The 23,604-nt window shown below is 41.4% G+C and overlaps 1 protein-coding gene across 4 annotated transcripts in view; it reads left to right on the top strand.

Moving 5' to 3' along the window:
• VWA8 (von Willebrand factor A domain containing 8) overlaps nucleotides 1-23,604 on the top strand; it is a 383,005-nt gene that overhangs the window by 247,204 nt on the left and 112,197 nt on the right. For all 4 annotated transcript variants that reach the window (XM_015098045.3, XM_042254643.2, XM_060394273.1 and 1 more), the window contains exons 36-37: nucleotides 12,091-12,172; nucleotides 18,586-18,787. In XM_015098045.3, coding sequence (XP_014953531.3) covers nucleotides 12,091-12,172; nucleotides 18,586-18,787 — 284 coding nt within the window. The remainder of the gene's footprint in view (nucleotides 1-12,090; nucleotides 12,173-18,585; nucleotides 18,788-23,604) is intronic.

Raw genomic sequence — 23,604 nt, 5'->3', positions numbered from 1 at the left:
TCAGGGCAATAGGAATATTCACAAGGTGATCTATAAACACAAAGGAGAGGCTTACAACCCAAGCTTGTGATTCTGAGCTGATTCTTGAAAGATGAATGAGAGGGAATCAATGAAGCAGTTGTTCCTGAAAGAGAGACGTCCACACGAAAATGCAGAGGCATGACAGAGCACCACGGGAATGACAAGAAATTCTATACCAAAGTTCAGTGCAGCTCATCACCCAGAAACCTGGGGATCAGCCCTGATACTTCTCCCTCATCCTCCACATTTATTCCATCATCAGTTGCCATCTCTTTTTGATACAACCTTTAAAGTGAAAGTGAAAGTCACTCAGTCGTGTCAGACCCTTTTGACCCCATGGACTATATACAGTCCATGGAATTCTCCAGGCCTAAACACTGGAGTGGGTAGCCTTTCCCTTCTCCAGAGGATTTCCCCAAACCAGGGACTGAACCCAGGTCTCCCGCATTGCAGACAGATTCTTTACCGGCTGAGCCACCAGGTAAGCTGATCTGATATCCAGCCCCTTCATCTACAGTTCTGTTGCCAACATCCAATATCACCACCATTTTGCACTGTAACACTGCAGTAGCTTAATGACCAAATTCCCTCTTCCTTCTTCCCTTGCTCCCCCCCCCATTCCCCACACATCAAACAAAGTGTTGTTTTTAAAGTATTTTATTGTTCTCATTTGTTCTTATTAAGGTCCAGTTTCAGTTCAGTCAGTTCAGTCGCTCAGTCGTGTCTGACTCCTTGCGACCCCATGGACTGCAGCACACCAGGCCTCCCTGTCCATCACCAACTCCTGGAGCTTGCTCAAACTCATGTCCATTGAGTCGGTGATGCCATCCAACCATCTCATCCTCTGTTGTCCCCTTCTTCTCCTGCCTTCAATCTTTCCCAGCATCAGGATCTTTTCAAATGAGTCAGTTCTTTGCATCAGGTGGCCAAAGTACTGGAGTTTCAGCTTCAGCATCAGTCCTTCCAGTGAATATTCAGGGTTGATTTCCTTTAGGATGGACTGGCTTGATCTTGCTGTCCAAGGGACTCTCAAGAGTCTTCTCCAACACTATAGTTCAAAAGCATCAATTCTTTGGCACTCAGCTTTCTTTATAGTCCAACTCTCACATCCACACATGACCACTGGAAAAACCATAGCCTTGATTGGATGGAACTTTGTTGGCAAAGTAATGTCTCTGCTTTTTAACATGCTGTCTATGTTGGTCATAACTTTCTTTCCAAGGAGTAAGTGTCTTAATTTCATGGTTGCAGTCACCATCTGCAGTGATTTTGGAGCCCCAAAAAATAAAGTCTGACACTGTTTCCACTGTTTCCCATCTATTTCCCATGAAGTGATGGGACTGGATGCCATGATTTTAGTTTTTTGAATGTTGAGCTTTAAGCCAACTTTTTCACTCTCTTCTTTCACTTTCATCAAGAGGCTCTTTAATTCTTCTTCACTTTCTGCCATATGCTGTCTAGGTTGGTCATAGCTTTTCTTCTAAGGAAGAAGCATCTTTTAATTTCATGTCTGCAGTCACCATCTGCAGTGATTTTGGAGCCCAAGAAAATAAAGTCTCTCACTCTTTCCATTGTTTCCCCATCTATCTGCCATGAAGTGATGGGACCGGATGCCATGATCTTAGTTTTCTGAATCTTGAGTATTAAGCCAACTTTTTCACTCTCCTCTTTCACTTTTATCAAGAGGCTCTTTAGTTCTTTTTTGCTTTCTGCCATAAAGGTGGTGTCATCTGTGTATCTGAGGTTATTGATGTTTCTCCCGGCAATCTTGATTCCAGCTTGTACTTCATCCAGCCCAGTGTTTCTAATCATGTACTCTGGGTATAAGTTAAATAAGCAGGGTGACAATATACAGCCTTGATATACTGTACTCCCCCTCCCAATTTGGAAGCAGTCCATTGTTCCATGTCCAGTTCTAACTCTTGCTTCTTGACCTGCATACAGATTTCTCAGGAGGCAGGTAAGGTGGTCTGGTATTCCATCTCTTGAAGAATTTTCCACAGTTTGTTGTGATCAAACTGTGGCATAGTCGATAAAGCAGAAGTAAACATTTTTCTGGAACTCTGTTGCTTTTTCGATGATCCAATGCATTTTGGCAATTTGATTTCTGGTTCCTCTGCCTTTTCTAAAACCAGCTTGAACATCACATACTGTTGAGGCCTGACTTGGAGAATTTTGAGCATGACTTTGCTAGCGTGTGAGATGAGTGCAACTGAACATTCTTTGGCATTGCTTTTCTTTGGGATTGGAATGAAAACTGACCTTTTCCAGTCCTATGGCCACTGCTGAGGTTTCCAAATTTGTGGGCATATTGAGTGCAGTACTTTCACAGCATCATCTTTTAGGATTTGAAATAGCTCAACTGGAATACCATTACCTCCACTAGCTTTGTTCGTAGTGATGCTTCCTAAGGCCCACTTGACTTCACATTCCAGGATGTCTGGCTCTAGGTGAGTGATCACACCATCGTGGTTATCTGGGTCATGAAGATCTTTTTGAATAGTTCTTCTGTGTATTCTTGCCACCTCTTCTTAATATCTTCTGCTTCTGTTAGGTCCATACCATTTCTGTCCTTTATTGTGCCTATCTTTGCATGAAATGTTCCCTTGGTATCTCTAATATTGTGCCTATCTTTGCATGAAATGTTCCCTTGGTATCTCTAATTTTCTTGAAGAGATCTCTAGTCTTTCCCATTCTGTTGTTTTCCTCTTTCTTGCATTGATTGCTGAGGAAGGCTTTCTTATCTCTCCTTGCTATTCTTTGGAACTCTGCATTCAAATGACTATATCTTTCCTTTTCTCCTTTGCTTTTTGCTTCTCTTCTTTTCTCAGCTTTTTTTTTTTTTTTTTCTCCCAGCTCTCTGTAAGGCCTCCTCAGACAGCCATTTTGCCTTTTTGCATTTCCTTTTCATCGGAATGGTCTTGATCCCTGCCTCCTGTACAGTGTTACATACCTCCATCCATAGTTCATCAGGCACTCTGTCTATCAGATCTAATCCTTTAAATCTATTTCTCACTTCCACTGTATAGTTATAAGGGGTTTGATTTAGGTCATACCTGAAAGATCTAATGGTTTTCCCTACTTTCTTCAATTTAAGTGTGTATTTAGCAATAACGAGTACATGATCTGAGCCACAGTCAGCTCCCAGTCTTGTTTTTGCTGACTGTATAGAGCTTCTCCATCTTTGGTTGCGAAGAATATAATCAGTCTGATTTTGGTGTTGACCATCTGGTGCTGTAAGATCCAGTTTACAAACAGTGAAATTCACTGTTTTGGTGTATGGTGCTGTGAGCTTCACAAACACAGCCAGTTGTGTAGCCGTCACCATAACTGACAGTGAACTGCTCCATCTCCCCAAACCTCCCATATGCCACTCTGCCCCCAGCCCCCCACTGGTCTGGTTTTCTGCCCTTATTCACTTGCATTTTTCAGAATGTCACATAAACGGAATCACACAGTACGTGGCACTTCAAGTCTGGTTTCTTTCACTCAATATTATATGTTTGCAAATCATTTATGTTGTATGTACCAGTTGTTTGCTCCTTTTTATTGCTGAATATCTCATTGTGATTTTAATCTGCATTTTCCCTAGTCCCACATGATGTTGAGCATCTTTTCATGTCTACCTTCTTTAGTGAAATGTCTCTTCAGTTCCTTTGCCCACTTTCTGAACTGGGTTACTTGCTTTCTTTTTAATGGTTTCTTGAGTACTTGGGTTTATATAGTCTAGATACAAGTCTAATATATCAGATACATGTTTTCTGAACATTTTCTCCCATTTTGGTGACAGGCCCAAATTTCCTGTTTTCTTTTAGAGATTTCATATTTCTAGATTTTACACTTAGATTTATACTCCAGGTTAATGTTTTTAATTAATTTATTTTTAAATTGAAGGATAATTGCTCTACAGAATTGTGTTGCTTTCTGTCAAACCTCAACATGAATCAGCCATAGGTATACATATGTCCCCTCCCTCTTGAACCTCCCTCTCATCTTCCTCCCTATCCCACCCCTCTAGGTTGATACAGAGCCCCTATCTGAGTTCCCTGAGCCATATAGCAAATTCCCATTGGCTATCTGTTTTACATATGGTAGTATAAGTTTCCATGTTACTCTCTCCATACATCTCACCCTCTCCTCCCCTCTCCCCATGCCCATTAGTCTATTCTCTATGTCTGTTTCTCCACTGTTGGCCTGCAGATAAATTCTTTGGTACCATCTTTCTAGATTCTGTATATATGCGTAAGTATATGATCAAGTTAATTTTCTTTATGGTATAAGGTGTGGATTAAGGCTCATTGTTTTTCATGGAAATAGTCAATTTTTAACATCATTTACTGAAAAGACTATTCTTTTACCATTAAATTATCTTTGGAGCTCTGTGGAAAAGCAACTGACCACATATGTGTGTTTCTTTCTGAGTTTGCATTTGTATTCAGTTAATCTTTGTGTCTGTCCCCGCGTTAACACCATACTCTCTTATTACTACTTCATAGTTTGTCTGAGGTAGTAGAGATCCTTCAGTTTTGTTGGTGGGAATGTGAAGTGAAGTGAAGTCATTCAGTTGTGTCCAATCTTTGTGACCCCATGTACTGTAGCCTACCAGCCTCCTCCATCCATGGGATTTTCCAGGCAAGAGTACTGGAGTGGGTTGCCATTTCCCTCTCCAGGAGATCTTCCCAACCCAGGGATCAAACCAGGTCTCCCGCATTGCAGGCAGATGCTTTACTGTCTGATGCAAAATTACTAAGAGGGAATCAGAAGTAATGGAGTATTCTGACTAAATCAACCTAACAGGATCCCTGCTGCAGGCAGGCCAGGGTGATCAGACTTTATTTGGGAAATGGTAGAGGATCAGGAACTCTGCCAGATATCCAGGTTGAGGTTTCTGGTTAAGCTAACTGAACTTTATTCTTGCTAAAACTGGACAATGCTCAGATGAACATAGAAGGCCAAAAGTGTGTACCTAATTGAGAGGAGGATTCAGAAAAGCCTGACTAGAGTTTGGTGTGGGGATGAGAAATTTTTCCCTTCTTCCCTTCAGGTTTTTTGATTGGTCTGATAATTAAATTGATGTAAAACAGGTTAACAGGAGGGGAAATAATGCATATGAATGGAAGTTCCATAGAGATTGTTGTTGTTGTTTAGTTGCCCACTCGTGTCCGACTCTTTACAACCCCCTGAATGGCAGCATGCCAGGCTGTCCTTCACTGTCTCCTGGAATCTGCTCGAACTCATGTTCATTGAATCGATGATGCCATCTACTCATCTGATCCTCTGTCACCCCCTTCTCCTCCTGCCTTCAATCTTTTCCAGCATCAGGGTCTTTTCCAGTGAGTCGATTCTTCATATCAGGTGGCCAAAGTATTGGAGTTTCAGCTTCAGCATCAGTCCTTCCAGTGAATGTTCAGGGTTGATTTCCTTTAGGATGGACTGGCTTGATCTCCTTGCAGTCCAAGGGACTCTCAAGAGTCTTCTCCAACACACAGTTCAAAAGCATCAATTCATTGGCACTCAGCCTTCTTTATGGTCCAACTCTCACAGCCATACATGACTACTGGAAAAACCATGGCTCTGACGATATGGACCTTCATAAATATATGAAGACTCAAAGGGTATCAGGTATCACATAAATACACTGAGGGATAGGAAATGGGGTGCTGGCAAGGGAAGTTGTTGTTTAGTCAGTGAGTTGTGTCAGATACTTTTGTGACCCCGTGGACTGTAGCTTGCCCACCAGGCTCCTCTGTCCATGGGATTCTCTAGGCAAGAATACTGGAGTGGGTTGCCATTTCCTTCCCCAGGGGACCTTCCTGACCCAGGGATCAAACCTGGGTCTCCTACTTTGGCAGGTGGATTCTTAACCACTGAGCCACCAGGGACTCCCAGGCAGGGGAAGAGGGTGTGTGAAAAAGAGTTAAACTCTCATCGTACATGACGGGAAGTTGATGAATAATGCCTAAAAGTAAAACATCAAGACAGCACCAGAAGGATAAAGGTGAACACCAAAGAAACAGCTTTATCAAGTTGAAAGTATCTCTGGGAGTAGAAAGTGAGGTGTGAGAGGCGTGAACCTGGGGCTGATGGTTTTTTCTTTCAGCCTCTTTGACTCCTTAATCTGTGAGCCTTTAGGTCTCTGATGATAATTCAAACTAATTTTTTCAAATAAATACAGTCAGCCACCTGATTAGTCAGGAACGCATGTGCATAAGCCTTTTATTAAATAAATCAGTAGAAGCTGTAAAGGCTACTCTCCTGGTGGCTTTGACAAAAAGGGTGTGACTTATGGTTGATGCAGACTGGCAGGGCCGGGGACGGCGGGGGGTGGGGGGGGGGGTGCATTTAGTTCTTTCTCCCAATCATTTTTCCTCTAGTTAAATGTTAGCTTCCCCCCCACCCCCTTTAAATCATAGGCTTCAGCTCTTTAAACACAAAGTAATGACTCTTAATTGAAAGCAATGCGCTGTTGTTTGAACTTTGAATAAATTCAAAGATTTGGTATCACCCCGATTGCAGGGCACACATCAATCTTTGAATCTGTGAACACAGAAGTTCTTGAAACCTAGTCCAATAGGGAGCACATATACATCAAATTACATTGCTCGAAGGAGTGAATTTTTTATATAATTTCATCTTCCTTCTGAAAATGCTCTTGGTTATTCTGCCTGACAGTTTTTCTCCCCACTCTGAACCTTGATGCTGTGCATCTAAGCTGTCCCCACTGTTTATGGGAACTGTGCTCTGAACACTGTGGCAATGACTTTCCTTTAATCTTTAGGGAACTAATCCCTAAATGTAATTTATACCTCTCTTCTAAATCCACCTGGATTACAAATGTAATGGAAATTTACTTAACCTCCATCCTCTCTACAGTGTTCAAACATTTAAAATGGATAGACAAGGATTTGGCTAAGTTTGGAGGGAAATCTGGCCATGGTTTTTACTTCCTTAATTCAAACATATATTCTAAACGGATTTATTTTCAAATCCAAAAACTTCACTTCTGATTATTTTTCAAGCCTTACCATTACCACCATCACTGTGCTAAGTCACATCAGTCGTGTCTAACTCTTTGGGACCCTATGGACGTAGCCTGCCAGGCTCCTCTGTCCATGGGATTGTCTAGGCAAGAATACTGGAATGGGTTGCCATGCCGTCCTCCAGGGGATCGGGATCTTTCTGACCCAGCGAACCAGCATCTCTCATGATTCTTACATTGGCAGGCAGGTTCTTTACCACTAGTGCTACCTGGGAAGCAACCTACCACCACCCTTAAAGTCCTTTTTAGCCACAAATTGCCTTTTCTGATGCATGAAAATACTTCTTAGCATGAAGAATAAAATTCTTGCTTTCTCCTCCTTGAAACAGACCGAGCCACTATTGGATTTTCTCATCCTCTTTATGCCATGGAATTAACTTGCACAGTGGGGGAAGGAAAAAAAAAAAAAGCTGTAGGAAAAATGATATTTAAAATAAGTTGACTTACTTTGCTTTCATGGGAAGCCTAAAAGCAGTGGTGGTAGTAGCGCAGCTTAATACTATTACTTATGAAAAAGAGTGCATGTAAGTGGCCGGCCAAATGTAACTGATTAGCTAGGCAGAGCTAGTCATCCTAACCACTTCAATAACTGGTCATTTCTGGCAAAGAACCCAGGGTCTATAAATAATTCAATCCACTTCAGTTAGGTCCTAGGGGCAGGAACTGTCAAAAATGATATATGGTGCAAAACTTCGGCTAAGACTGACCTTATATCCCAGGCAGTGTTTCCAGCGCCCGGCAGTGCATGACTTATGATAAGCATATTGGGTTTATACGAATGGCTATCTGGGTATGGCCAGTTCAGCCGGGTGGTCCGGTTACCACAGTAACTGGCTTTCTTTACCCCCTGCTGTCCCTGGACACTACCTTCCTTTCCTCCTGCCCCTTTATGCCCCCTAGGACCACTTCTTGCCTAGATCCACAGCTCACACAGGACCACAGGGCTATGCTTCCCATCCTGGAATCCTTTCCAAGTTCCTAAAGGCTCACGATATTTTTTTTTTTTGCTTTTATTTCTTTTTAATTGGAGTATAATCACGTTACAATATTGGTTGGTTTCTGCCATACATCAACGTGAATCAGCCGTAGGTATATATGTGTCCCCTCCCTCTTGAACCTCCCTCCCACCCCATCCCACTCCTCTATTTTTCAAAGAAAAGAAAAAAGGGCACTTTCTTCTTTATGCTGTGGGCTCCTCAGACAAGTCAAGAACCATGCACGTCTTTTTCCTCTCTTCCTCAGTGCTTCATGTAGAGATGCTCAACCATGTTTGTTGAATAAATAACAGAAGTTGAGGTTGTCAGGTGGCCATCTTGAAAACCTTCAGTTGCGAACAGGAAATCCAAATGCCAAGTTTCTTATTTTTTTTGTAAACTACATTGGATAAATTCAATGTGAACATTCTAGGTTTCTCATTCTAATCAGAAATGTTAATGAGATAATGGAAAAAAGATAGTATCTTCAATAAGTGATGCTGGGAAAACTGGACAACTACATGTAAAAGAATGAAATTAGAACATTTCCTAACACCACACACAAAGATAAACTCAAAATGGATTAAAGACCTAAATGTAAGGCTCTTAGAGGGAAGCATAGACAGAACACTCTTTGACATAAATCACAGCAAGATCCTCTATGACCCACCTGCTAGAGTAATGGAAATAAAAATAAACAAATGGGACCTAATTAAACTTAAAAGCCTTTGCACAATGTAGGAAACTATAAACAAGGTGAAAAGACAACCCTCAGAATGGGAGAAAATAATAGCAAATGGAACAACTGACAAAGGGTTAATCTCCAAAATAAACAAACAGCTCATGCAGCTCAATACATGAAAAACAACCCAATCAAAAAGTGAGCATAAGACCTAAACAGACAGTTCTCCAAAGAAGACATAAAGATGGCTAGTAAACGCAGGAAAAGATGCTCAACATCACTCATTATCAGAGAACTGCAAATCAAAGCCACAGTGAGGTGTCACCTCACACTGGTCAGAATGGCCACCATCAAAAAACTCTATAGACAATAAATCCTGGAGAAGGTATGGGGAAGAGAACCCTCTTGCACTGTTGGTGGGAATGTAAATTGATTCAGCCACCATGAAAAACAGTGTGGAAATTCCTTAAAAAATTAGGAATAAAAGTACCATGTGACCAACAGTCCCACTCTTGTTCGTATACCCTGAGGAAACCATAATTGAAAAAGACAGCTAGACCTCAGTGCTCATCGTAGCACTGCTTACAATAGCTGGGACGTGGAAGCCACCTGGATGTCCACTGACAGATGAATGGGTAAAGAAGGTGCAGTACATATATACAGCAGAAAATGTATGACTCAGCTGTACAAAGGGATGCATTTGAGTCCATTCTAATGAAGTGGGTGAAACCCAAAGTTTATCATACAGAGTGAAGTAAGTCTGAAAGAGAAAAATACTGTATATTAGCACATATATCAGAGAAGGCAATGGCACCCCACTCCAGTACTCTTGCCTGGAAAATCCCATGGACAGAGGAGCCTGGAAGACCACAGTCCATGGGGTCGCTGAGGGTTGGACACAACTGAGCGACTTCACTGTCACGCATTGGAGAAGGAAATGGCAACCCACTCCAGTGTTCTTGCCTGGAGAATCCCAGGGACGGGGGAGCCTGGTGGGCTGCTGTCTATGGGGTCGCACAGAGTTGGACACGACTGAAGCAACTTAGCAGCAGCAGTAGCAGCACATATATATGAAATCTAGAAAGATGGTACTGATGAACCTATTTGGAGGGCAGCAATGGGGATGCCGACAAAAAACATAAAGACTTGTGGACACAGTGGGGGAAGGAGAGGGTGGGATGAATTGGGAGAGTAGCCCGGAAGTGTACATTGCTGCTCAGTCACTTCAGTCGTGTCCGACTCTGTGCGACCCCATAGACTTCAGCCCACCAGGCTCTGCCATCCCTCGGATTCTCCAGGCAAAAACACTGGAGTGGGCTGCCATTTCCTTCTCCAGTGCATGAAACTGAAAAGTGAAAGTGAAGTTGTTCAGTCGTGTCTGGCTCTTCACAACCCCATGGACTACAGTCTACCAGGCTCCCTGTCCATGGGATTCTCCAGGCAAGAGTACTGGAGTGGGTTGCCATTGCCTTCTCTGGAAGTGTACATTACCATGTGGAAAATAGATGACCAGTGGGCATTTGCTGCATGACACAGGGAGCCCAAATGCAGAGCTCCGTGACAACCTGGAGGTGGGGTGGGAGGTGGGAGGGGGGTTCAATAGGGAGAGGACATAGGTATATCTATAGCTGATTCATACTGATGTATGGCAGAAACCAACATAATGTTATAAAGCAATTATTCTTCAATTAAAAATAAGTTAAAATTTTTTTAAAGAAGGATAGATACATAAACAAGTATCTTTGAAGTACCCTTAAAGTTGGCTGGACTTATAGCTGACTTTGCATAGTAGAGAGAGAAAACTTTGTTACAATATGAAAAAAAAAAAAAGAAATTGTAATAGGAGATAGACAGCAGACAGAAATCTTTAAGAGTATGGTTTCTTTGTAGGTTTGTGTGTGGTTTTTTTTAAAGAGACATTGGAGGCCAAGATTTTGTAAAAATAAGGCTATTTTAAAATTGTTGCCCTATGATCAGCTCAGGTAGAAGCTGTGTGGAGTAGTGGGCAGAGCAGAGATTTTAAAGCCAGAAGGAAGGCCTGATTTTGAAAGTTTTCTCTATCATTCTCCAAGTCCATTATTATACCACCTTTGTAAGTCTCTGCTTTCTCATCTCTCAAACAGATTCCAAGGCCTTTGTAGTTGTCGGTGTTAAAAACACTATCTATAAGTCCCAAACAGGGACTTCCCTGGTGGACCAGTAGTTAACATTGTGAGGTTCCAGTGTGAGAAACTGGGATCCCACGTGCTGGGTGGTGCAGCCCCCCCCCAAAAAAAAGGCGATTAATAGGACTTCCCAGGTGGTGCAGCGGTAAAGAATCCACCTGCCAAAGCAGGAGATGCAAAAGATGTGGATTTGATCCCTGGGTCAGGAAGATCCCCTGGAGTAGGAAATGGCAGCCCGCTCCAGTATTCTTGCCTGGAGAGTCCCATGGAAGAGGCGCCCAGCGGGTTACGGGGTCGCAAAGAGTCAGACACGACTGGGCACCTGAGCACAGCAGCACAGCACACACTTAATGAAAAACAAAAAAGCAGGATTCCTGACACAGTGCTGGTAACTGGTGATGATGAGGGTGACGGTGGTACTCAGGGATTTGGGGGAAAAGTCAGTAAACTCCCAGAATTTTCTGGGAAACAACTACAATTGGAGTTGGGCACTCTGGCCCGCATATCACATTATCTTCTCCTTCCCCGCCCTTTCACATTCTTCATGACCCAGAGTCCTTGCCCCATTGCCCCGATCATCTCACTTCTTCCTGTCTTGAGGGCTCCTAATAATAACAGCCACTGTGGAGCAACTACTAATCGTGTGCAAATAATGTTTATGATTCTCAGATGCTCTTCTTATCCTCATTTTGCAAAAGATGAAAGCAGGTCTCAGAGAGAGAACTAACTTGGCCATAGTAAATCATAGTTAGGAAATTTCAAGCCACGATTGTCTACCAGGCCACTCCAGTTTCAAGTAGGTGCTGAGCCCACTGTGCTATACCATCACTGTTGTAACTTCCTAGGAAGGAAAAAGAATTCCAGCGATGAAATATTTTCGGATAAACTCTTAAGTGCTAAAACACTGACCCATCTTGAGAAGCTATTAATATCAAAGAAAGGGAAAGGAACTCAGATAATTCTCTGACACTAAAGAATCACAGCGTAACATGCATCTATCTGACAGTCTCTGTGTTTTCCTGACGAAAGCATAACTGAGCGTCTGACCTCAGGACTGGCATTGGTCAGCCCGTGAAGTGGGTCCCAGGGTTCTGTTCTAGGCGAGTGATCATTTCATTCCACTTTAAGCAGCATCTGTGCTTTATTTGGGTCCTGTTTTTGTATCAGGCAGTAATTTAACACTTGTCTTGTGTCTTGACTTCTTTGCAGATGTTACCCCTCCACAGACAGCTGGGTATATAGAAGTTACTGATCTCCAGGCCAAGAGACTTCGATACATCCCAATTCCCGGGTAATTCATTTTCACTTTCATTCTTAACTTGTATGTCAGATTAAAAAAAAAAGAGTGAATTCTTACCAAGGACCCTGAATAAATGTGTGCTTTTTACTTCCTTAAATAGCAAGCTCTTTTTCTTTCTTTCATTCATATATATATATATATATATATATATATATATATAACAGTTTGTTTTTATCTTGCTGCTCTGCCATTTTTATTTGAACATTGGAAAAATGTTCAAATGTTACCTAGTTTAAGTCTTAACAGCCTTCAAGTGTTCATTTTTTTTAATCTATCCTTATGATAAAACTCTTTGAAACAGCATTTTTATCACTGAAAAATTTTCATATTTATTAACTTTATACACTAGTTTTCTGAGGTAAATGTATTCAAGATGTCAAAGGAATTTAAATCTCATTTATTTAATATTGCTTTTAAAGATATAACCGTGTGTCTACAGTCATGAAGGCCACACAATAGTCAAAGGAGTCTAGAGATTTGGAATAGATTTATTGCCAGCGGTTCATTGCTGTTCAGCAGTGGAAGCAAAGTGTGGGGCATATATAAAAAGAGGACCAATGCTATGCCGTCTCTTCCTTGAAAACACCTCTGTCCCCACCTCCAGCCCAGCCCTTTCTGGGTGCACCCACGCCTGCCCTCCCTTTTCCTCAAGCTCGGTGTGCACCTGCTTCTGTATAGATTGATGTCACATGCCCCTCACGTGTCCTTCCTTACAAAGAACCAAGGCCTCAGGACACAGGGGTTAGAGCCTCACCCGGGGTCCCGGGCAGAGGAGCCTGGGGAGCCTTCCACTCTCAGAGCAAGGGCAGCGACGCTTGTCTGTCCCCAGAAGCCTTCCGTGCTTCCAAAGAACATCGCTCAGTACCACAATACAAAATAAGTCAAAAACACCATGTCATCTCTTAGGACCCTTTATTTAGCCAGGTTTAAGAAATGTGAATAATGAAATCATTTTTCAAAGAAATAGATTTATTTACTTGTCCTAATGTGTACAAGAATGTCTTTCTGGAGCATCTCAATGTGTCAATTTAATGAAAAATAGTTTTTAGTCATTTGGGGAAATTTCTTATTCCATTGTATGTTCATTAAAATATGCTATCAGCTCAAGTAACAAAATCAAAGAACAACTTTTTTTTTTACACATTTAAAGTACAATAATTATTTTTCAGTATTCCTCTTCATTTCTTCCCCAGCCCTAACTTTATATTTTAGTGTTTTTCTCTGTTAACTTTCTGTATGAACCATATGTTATACCTACATAGAAATAAGACCTGGAAGTACAGCTATATATATACATACAGCCAGTGCCAGCTGGTCACCATGCTTCATTCACTTAGTGCTGCACTGTCCAATAGAAATAGAATGTGAGCCATATATGTAATTTTATGTTCTTAGTGGCCAAAGTAAAAGAGTGCACAAAGAAACCAGTGAAATACTGTTAATAGTATTTTATTACCATGATAAACTACTACTATTTTGACACGTATTTAATATAAAAATTTTAATGATATTTTGCATTCCTTTTTTCTCCTTAGTCTTTGAAACCCAGTATATATGTTGCATTTACAGAACATCTCAATTTGAACTCGCCTTATTTCAAGTACCACGTGTTTTTGTAGAGTCTGTTCATTGTCAGTACATCCTGAGTTTCTCTCAAGATTAACTACTGCCATTTTTGGTGTATATGTAATCCAAGGGAACAGCCCATCTGGGTTTCAGTTATGTTGCTGGTTGCTTAAATTTAGCATTCTGTTAGATAGCAGGAATTTTCCATTTGATGGCTAACTTCAAATAATAGAGAACAGTAAAACTATATGTAACTGTACGGCCAAAAGGAATATATCACTTTTGCTCTCAGTACAATTTAAGTGTTAGTCCTGAGACTTTTGTTGCATATGTAAAACCATACTACTTAGCACTAATATGCGGGCGTACGTAAATCTGGGCTTCACTCTTCTGTAACTCTGTGTTCCTTAAAGACTCTGATACCATAGGTAAGAGGAATGTGCCTTTTTTTTTATGTACAGAAGAGATTCTAGATGTAGTGCACACGCTGTAGTAAATATGTGATTCCTTCAGCAATTTTTTTTTGGCATATTGAAGAGATTGCTCTGGTAAATTTAAAGTTTCATGCCAGAGAGTTAAGTGTGGAACCAGTAGGTGCCATGCTCAATAGAATCATACGTCTTGAGCATTTGTGGCAGATTTACTCACATCATAAGTGATTAAATTTCATTATTCTTGAATGGCCTTTTACTTCACCATCTGTACCTAGTTTTTTTCCTAAGGCAAGTGTTTTTTGAGAGAGCACCATGAGATGAATCCTCTATTATATCAAAAGTTGCCTTGAGTCCTTCTAGTACTGTAAAGTATTGGGTTGGCCAAAAAGTTCATTTGAGTTGTTTATGAGATGTAATGGAAACTATAAGCAAGGTGAAAAGACAGCCTTCAGAATGGGAGAAAATGAAGCAACTGACAAAGAATTAATGTCAAAAATATACAAGCAACTCCTGCGGCTTAATTCCAGAAAAATAAATGACCCAATCAAAAAATGGGCCAAAGACTGAACAGACATCTCTCCAAAAAAGACATACAGATGGCTAACAAACACATGAAAAGAGGCTCAACATCACTCATTATCAGAGAAATGCAAATCAAAACCACAATGAGGTACCGTTTTATGCCAGTCAGAATGGCTGCTATCTAAAAGTCTACAAGCAATAAATGCTGGAGAGGGTGTGGAAAAGGGAACAACCCTCTTACACTGTTGGTGGGAATGCAAACTAGTACAGCCACGATGGAGAACAGTGTGGAGATTCCTTAAAAAACTGGAAAGAGAACTGCCTTATGACCTAGCAATCCCACTGTTGGGCATGCACACCAAGGAAATCAGAATTGAAAGAGACACATGTACCCCAGTGTTCATCACAGCACTGTTTATAATAAATAGCCAGGACATGGAAGCAACCTAGATGCCCATCAGCAGATGAATGGATAAGAAAGCTGTGGTACATATACACAATGGAGTATTACTCAGCCATTAAGAAGAATACATTTGAATCAGTTCTAATGAGGTGGATGAAACTGGAGCCTATTATACATAGTGAAGTAAGCCAGAAAGAAAAACACCAATACAGTATACTAATGCATGTATATGGAATTTAGAAAGATGGTAACGATAACCCTGTATGCAAGACAGCAAAAGAGACACAGGTGTATAGAACAGTCTTTTGGGCTCTGTGGGAGAGGGTGAGGGTGAGATGATTTGGGAGAATGGCTTTGAAACATGTATATTATCATATGTGAAACGGATCGCCAGTCTAGGTTCGATGCATGAGACAGGGTGCCCAGGGCCGGTGCACTGGGATGACCCAGAGGGGTGGGATGGGGAGGGAGGTGGGAGGGGGTTCAGGATGGGGAACACGTGTACACCCATGGCAGATTCATATGAATGTATGGCAAAACCAATACAATATTGTAAAGTAATTAGCCTCCAATTAAAATAAATAAATTTATATTAAAAAAAAAGAAACAGAAACCAAAACAACTACGAATAAATATAGGTCAGGATTCTCAAGCTTGGTATTATTCATGGAAATGCAAATTAAAGCAACAAATGCACATATTTCAGTTATCAGTTTAGAAAAATAAAAGTACAATTGCATTTAATGCTGAAAGAAAAAAAAGATGTAATGGAAAAACCTGAACAAACTTTTTGGCCCACCCTACAACTCTGAAACACTTGGTTCCATCCTACTTTTGTTATTCTCTTTATATAAACACTCTCTGAGCTATTTCAAATCCTGAAAGATGATGCTGTGAAAGTGCTGCACTCAATATGCCAGCAAATTTGGAAAACTCAGCAGTGGCCACAGGACGGGAAAAGGTCAGTTTTCATTCCAGTCCCAAAGAAAGGTAATGCCAAAGAATGCTCAAACTACCACACAATTGGCACTCATCTCACACGCTAGTAAAGTAATGGTCAAAATTCTCCAAGCCAGGTTTCAGCAATACATGAACTGTGAACTTCCAGATGTTCGAGCTGGTTTTCGAAAAGGCAAAAGAACCAGAGATCAAATTTCCAACATCCACTGGATCATCAAAAAAGCAAGAGAGTTCCAGAAAAACATCTGCTTTATTGACTATGCCAAAGCCTTTGACTGTGTGGATCACAGTAGACTGTGGAAAATTCTGAAAGAGATGGGAATACCAGACCACCTGACCTACTTCTTGAGAAACCTATATGCAGGTCAGGAAGCAACAGTTAGAACTGGACATGGAACAACAGACTGGTTCCAGATAGGAAAAGGAGTATGTCAAGGCTGTATACTGTCACCCTGCTTCTTTAACTTATATGCAGAGTACATCATGAGAAACACTGGGCTGGAAGAAGCACAAGCTGGAATCAAGATTGCTAGGAAAAGTACCAATAACCTCAGATATGCAGATGACACCACCGTTATGGCAGAAAGTGAAGAGGAACTAAAAAGCCTCTTGATGAAAGTGAAAGAGGAGAGTGAAAAAGTTGGCTTAAAGCTCAACATTCAGAAAACGAAGATCATGGCACCTGGTCCCATCACTTCATGGGAAATAGATGGGGAAACAGTGGAAACAGTTTCAGACTTTATTTTGGGGGGCTCCAAAATCACTGCAGATGGTGACTGCAGCCATGAAATTCAAAGATGCTTACTCCTTGGAAGAAAAGTTATGACCAACCTAGACAGCATATTGAAAAGCAGGGACATTACTTTGCCAACAAAGGTCCATCTAGTCAAGGCTATGGTTTTTCCAGTAGTCATGTATGGATGTGAGAGTTGGACTGTGAAGAAAGCTGAGCGCCAAAGAATTGATGCTTTTGAACTGTGGTGTTGGAGAAGACTCTTGAGAGTCCCTTGGACTGCAAGGAGATCCAACCAGTCAGTTCTAAAGGAGATCAGCCCTGAGTGTTCTTTGGAAGGAATGATGCTAAAGCTGAAACTCCAATACTTTGGCCACCTCATGCGAAGAGTTGACTCATTGGAAAAGCCTCTGATGCTGGGAGAGATTGGGGGCAGGAGAAGGGGACGACAGAGGATGAGATGGCTGGATGGCATCAGCGACTCGATGGACATGAGTTTGAGTGAACTCCAGGAGTTGGTGATGGACAGGAAGGCCTGGCGTGCTGCGATTCATGGGGTCGCAAAGAGTCGGACACGACTGAGTGAACTGAACTGAACTGAGGATTTCCATATCTCAGAGTAGCTGGCGTTGTCACTCTGTGTTTAGTATCCACTGAAGCTGACTGATAAAAAAATTAAAGTAGTCTTGATTTCTTCAGTATAAAAATTTACCTACTATATAGTAGTTTTGTGGTTTCTGCAAATCTACCTTGATACTTTATTATTTTAATTATCTGATCAGACTATCTCTTTAGACCATTTATTTTATAGGGGAAATACCAGTTAGAAAGCCAACAGTGGTAATTAGAATTTCTAATCTGTGTTTCTTTTGTATAGTGAGAGCCATACTCAGATAAAGGAAGTGTGCAGTTGACTCTTACAGGCAAAAGCTGCATTCCTTGAATTGACTGTATGTATTAGAAATATGTATATGCATGAAACATATAAGAAATGTATAAATCCTTTATTATAAATCCATATAACCATCTAACTTAGAAAAGGCAAAATGTCAAATAAATGCAGTTAAAACACATAAATAAGACTTGAGTTTCAGCATAGACCTTAGACCCCTGGGGAGTGAGTCAGCTCTGCAGGAGTCTGAGGTGTGAGTTGGTTTAGAGTTCCTTTCTTCCTGACAGCGAATGCAGATGTCATCCAGGATCCACAGATGCAAGATCCCTAAACTGGGCTTTCCTGATAGCCCGCTGGTTGAGAATCCGCGTGCCAGTGCAGGGGACACAGGTTCTATCCCCAGTCCGGGAAGATCCCACATGCCGAGGGGCAGCTAAGCTCACGCACTCAAGAGCCTGCGCTCCACAAGCAGAGAAGCCACTGCAATGAGAAGCCCATGTGCCTCAACTAGAGAGTAGCCCCCGCTTGCTGCAAATAGAGAAGGCCCACACAAAGCGAGAAGAAAATAAAAAATTTTTAAAAGAATATGTAAATAACCAGTAAATAACTAGATATTTTTTTCCTTCCAGATGAATCTGTTGGTCCCTTAGTTTTACAGCAAATTCACTCATATGTATATATGTGTATGTATATGTTATACATATATATATTCTCTTTCAGATCCTTTTCCATTATGGGTTATTATAAGACACTGAGTGTAATTCCTTGTGCTGTGTACAGCAGGTTCTTGTTGCGTAACTATGAGAATTCTTTACAGCAAGTTGAACGTAAGTCGAGCTGAACTGGCATCATTCCCTGGGCTTCAATCAGTTGAATGCCATGATTCTTTTTCAGGTCAGACTCTCTCTCACCATATACCACATGGCTGTCTACTATCTCGGACACAGACGCACTGCTAGCCAAGTGGGGCAGAGGTGGCGTTGTCACTGTTGATATGGGAGGCCGTGTCCGGCTTTGGGAAACTGGGCTTGAGCACCTGCAGCGGTCACTCATGGAATGGAGAAACATGATTGGAGAAGGTGATAGACACATGCAGGTACCGCTTGAATTGGCCTTACCTCTTACGGGGGCACATTAAGTTATCAATTATTTGCAGATGCCACAGTCATAGAAGCTTCTGGCCCAGAGACTCAAACGTAGTTTGCTAAAACAGCTAAAATAATGTGAGGACTCAGGAAAAGACAAATCTATCCTTTGACATAGTGAAAAAGTAAAAATGTGCCTTTTTTGTCTGTCAGTGCTTAAATATATAGGTTCCCCACCCCATAACATGCAAATGTAATCATCAGCTTTTATTTCTTAACCTGAAGCATTAATCAGTTTCCAGCTCCACCTTTGTATCCGTTCTCACTTCTGCCATTGTCGTCAGCATCTCCCCATGCTACCAAGGAAACAGAAATCCTGAGCATCTAAACGCAGCTCATTATGATAAGGCCAAAACCTTTAGGCTAGAGAAGATAAGCAGGATTATGCATCCATAGAGGTGTGCTTTTACCAGCTCCCTTATTTCCAGAGAATGGAAGTTTAGCAGTCGTGATAAGTAGACTCAAATCTGCACCAGAAGGAAATACGGGAACAGGTCACCAAAGAGGGGGAGAAGGCAGTGGCACCCCACTCTAGTACTGTTGCCTGGAAAATCCCATGGACAGGGGGAGCCTGGTGGGCTGCAGTCCATAGGGCCGCTAGGAGTCAGACACGACTGAGCAACTTCACTTTCACTTTTCACTGTCATGCACTGGAGAAGGAAATGGCAACCCACTCCAGTGTTCTTGCCTGGAGAATCCCAGGGACGGGGGAGCCTGGTGGGCTGCCGTCTATGGGGTCGCGCAGAGTCGGACACGACTGAAGCGATGCAGCAGCAGCAGCAGCAGCACCAAAGAGGGAGACACCGCTCCAGAAGTAACTCAGTCATCACCTAATCTGATTGCTGTCTGTAACTAATGTGAACAGTGTGGAAGGCTGTGTACCCATAAATACTAAACCATATTATGAAAGGATTTGTTTTATCTGTAATTTATTTATTTTAACCTTCAGAGGAAAACTTCTTTGTTTATATTTCATTCTTATCCAGCAGAAAGAAAGGTAGGTTCCTGCCAACTGTGTTGCTCTGTAAAGAACCAGTTGGTGATATAGACAATAACAAAATAAGAGACTTCGACAAACTGCCATTGATATCTAATTATTAATTGCTATTTTATGTGGTTATTTTTATGATTTCCCTTAGAGAAGAAATATACATATATTGTGTATGCATGAATGGGTAACACATCTTTTTAGCTTATAGGAGCATTTTTAAAATCATAAACAAATATAGGCCAGCAACCTCAAATTCTTTTGAAAGGCTATGACTATATTAATTCAATTAAGCTGAAACAAATGTATTACTCTAAAATAAACATGTCATTAAGTGCAATGGATCTATCACAGTAACAGACTGAATGTTGGTTGCTATCCATAACAGTTATTAGAAAATTAATTAACTATGGTTCTGCTTCTATTGTTATGCTAAAGATTAGTTTCTTCTTTGTCTGAATTAAGGTCCTTTTTTTATTACAGCAATTGATGAAAAGTGAAAGTGAAAGTCACTTAGTCGGGTCTAACTCTTTGTGACCCCATGGACTATACAGTCCATGGAATTCTCCAGGCCAGAATATTGGAGTGGGTAGCCTTTCCCTACCCACTCCAGTGTTCTTGCCTGGAGAACCCCAGGGAGGGCGGAGCCTGGTGGGCTGCCATCTGTGGGGTCGCACGGAGTTGGACACGACTGAAGCGACTTAGCAGCATCAGCAGCCTTTCCCTTCTCCAGAGGGTCTTCCCAACCCAGGGACTGAACCCAGGTCTCCCGCATTGCAGGCAGATTCTTTCCCTGCTGAGCCACTAGGGAAGCCCTATTGTGTTTGAATGTCTTAGGCTTTATTTCAGTTTGTCGTGTGTTACAGAGATGAGAGGTCATGTTTTCCCCATGGCCAAGGTTTGTGGCCTAAATTAAGTTTCCTTCACAACAGAACTTTTAGAAGGAGTGTCACTCATGGTTTTGATAGCTAGTTTCCACCACTACAAAAGTTAGCCCCTGTTTGTGTTTTAACCTTGTAGCTCTTCTCTTCCCAGTGACTTCCTGTGGCTGCTGTGCACCTTTGTATTCCCAGCTTTTTAGCATGGTGACTAGTACATGATAGGTAATATGCTTGTCTCTCCTCATACCCATATACATGAAATTGAAACTTTTTGATAACAAATGGAATTCTTTTTAACTCTCTCAGTTTTAATTGGTCTTTATGTAACTAACTATTTATTGAATGAATATATGTAGTTCCTGGGCTTCCCTGGTGGCTCAAACGATAAAGCATCTGCCTGCAATGCAAGAGATACCCGGGTTCGATCCCTGGGTCGGGAAGATCCCTTGGAGAAGGAAATGGCAACCCACTCTAGTACTTTTGCCTGGAAAATTACACAGACGGAGGAGCCTGGTAGGCTACAGTCCATGGCATTACAAAGAGTCGGACACAACTGAACAATTTCACGTATAGTTCTTAAGTTAGAAATGCACAGAAGTATAGCATATAATATCTCAGAAATAAGCAAAATACTCTGCTATAGTAGGTAGGGCAGTATCTGATCCTCCTACAGACCATACATTTTCTGGGAAATGTGTAACATTATGTGTCCAGTTTAAAGTTCAGCTATCATAGAAATAAGATTTATTCAGTAATAAAGTTACATAGTTCAGAATGGAATGATAGTTCCATTTGGAAAATGAGAGTAGATGTTATCCAGTGTTCTCCTTCCATCTCCGATGTTCCGTGATACATTTTATTGATACTAAAAATATATACTTAAGCAAAAATAGGAATTGTACAACTACCTTCTTAATAGATCCTCCAGCCTCTCGCTCATTGTGCTGCATGCTAAGTTGCCTTGGTCATCTCTCTTTGGACTGTAGCCTGCGAGGATCATCTGTCCATGGGACTCTGCAGGCAAGAACACTGGAGCGGGTTGCCCTGCCCTCCTCCAGGGGATCTTCCTGACCCAGGGGATCAAACCTGCGTCTCTTATGTCTTCTGCATTGGCAGGCGGGTTCTTTACCACTGGCACCGCCTTTTGCTTAGTATGGACCCTTTATTGGACATAGATCTGCTCCTGATCTGCGTGCTTGGAAAATACCTTCCCTAGAAGTACTGAGAAAAGAGAATTAGGTTCTCAGTAACATGCTTCTCATTTACTGACTGCCAGCAGCTTCCCTGTCAACATCAGAGTAACCTGATCTCCATCTAGTGGCCGAATGGACTGACTTTCCATCACAGAAATTAAACAGCCTGGTTTACACTCCAGGGGTTTGAAGAAGCCGCAGATCTGCTGGTAGGGGAGGTTTGTGCATACCTGTTTTAGGCGGTTCTTATTGGTCATGAGATGCTGCTTTAGGTCAACAGTGAAGGTCAGGCAGACAACCTGCCAGGCCATTCACCACTTATTGACCCCATCTTTCCCTGGTGTCAAAAGAACTGTTTCTCTTTTAGATCAACTCTGTCCACTGCATACTTGATTGCTATCCTTTATGGCTTTGATACATTTCAGCCTTCTTGAGGTGTTAGCTTTAAAGTCATTGTTGCTTTGAGTTTCAGTTTTTGTTTAATGCATTCATTGATAGTTTTCTTGTGAGTATAGCTTGAACGGAAGTGTTTTTTGAGCTGAATGTGCCGTGTGTTCATTAATTTTACCTGCTTTATAGTACGGTGTGTCTGTATTGTAGTAAACAACAGACACAACAAACTCAAAGTGTCACTATAGCTGGAGCTCAAGAGCCCGTTACTAAGGATCCGTCCTTACCACTTTTAGACCATGTGTTCAGAAGCACAGGTTAGTCATATGCAGAATTTTTCTGACTAGGTTGTAAAGTATTCTCTATAAAGCATAGTCTCCATATTTTTATTTAGTTACATTCGGATCCTCCCAAGAAGGCTATTAAAACTACACCACGGTTTTCCTCAGAAAGCAAATCATCTTCTCTAAAAAAAAAAGCTCCTGGTGACTATTCTTGTGGGAGCAGAAAGGCTAAAAGATCACAACTTTCAGATATTGTTGTCTAGTTACAATAACCTATCCCAAGCGGCACAGTGGTAAAGAATCGACCTGCCAGGCGACACAGGTTCGATCCCTGGGTCAGGAAGATCCTCTGGAGAAGGAAATAGCAACCCACTCGAGTGTTCTTGCCTGGGAAATCCCATGGACAGAGGATCACACAGTGAGCATGCAAACACAAGCAAGCACAATAATCAGAAACGAATCCTTCATTTTTACTAGTAGAATATCTCTGGGGCCTTTCAATAATACTTCCTTAAGTATATACTTTAAAAATTGATAGACTCTTTGAAACAGTGTGAGCTGGAACATATTGATCTTTATGGTTAAGAGAGTGTGTGGCATACAATAGATACAGTGAATATTTGAAAATAGTGGCACAGACAAAAATATGTAGGAAAGATAACTAGTTTATATTAAGCACCTCTAACCTTTTAAAGAAGATATGCTTAGAGTATGAGTAAATGTCATTTGCTGTAACTAGGCCTGGGTTTTGCTTTAACTACAAGTCCAACAGTTATGATTTTTTAAGATTTCGGTAAGAATGTTACGGCCCACTTTCGGTTTTGGAAACCACAAGATTATTTAACTGGTACTCTATTAGCAAGTTTAGTTTTTCACTCTGCAAGCTATATTACCTCCAGCTCTTCCGTGGGGGTCTGCAATTCTTTGTTCTTTTTAAGCAGCATAGTCCACCCTTGACTTTGGTCACTAATTCTGAAAACAGTCTGATTCAGTGGCTCACTGTTATAGAATGATGCACATTTTATAGGACTG

Source organism: Ovis aries, chromosome 10 (genome assembly GCF_016772045.2).
Source record: "Ovis aries strain OAR_USU_Benz2616 breed Rambouillet chromosome 10, ARS-UI_Ramb_v3.0, whole genome shotgun sequence".
NCBI lineage: Eukaryota > Metazoa > Chordata > Mammalia > Artiodactyla > Bovidae > Ovis > Ovis aries.
The sequence above is the reverse complement of the archived record's forward strand: the minus strand, read 5'-3'. Positions and strand labels throughout refer to the sequence as shown.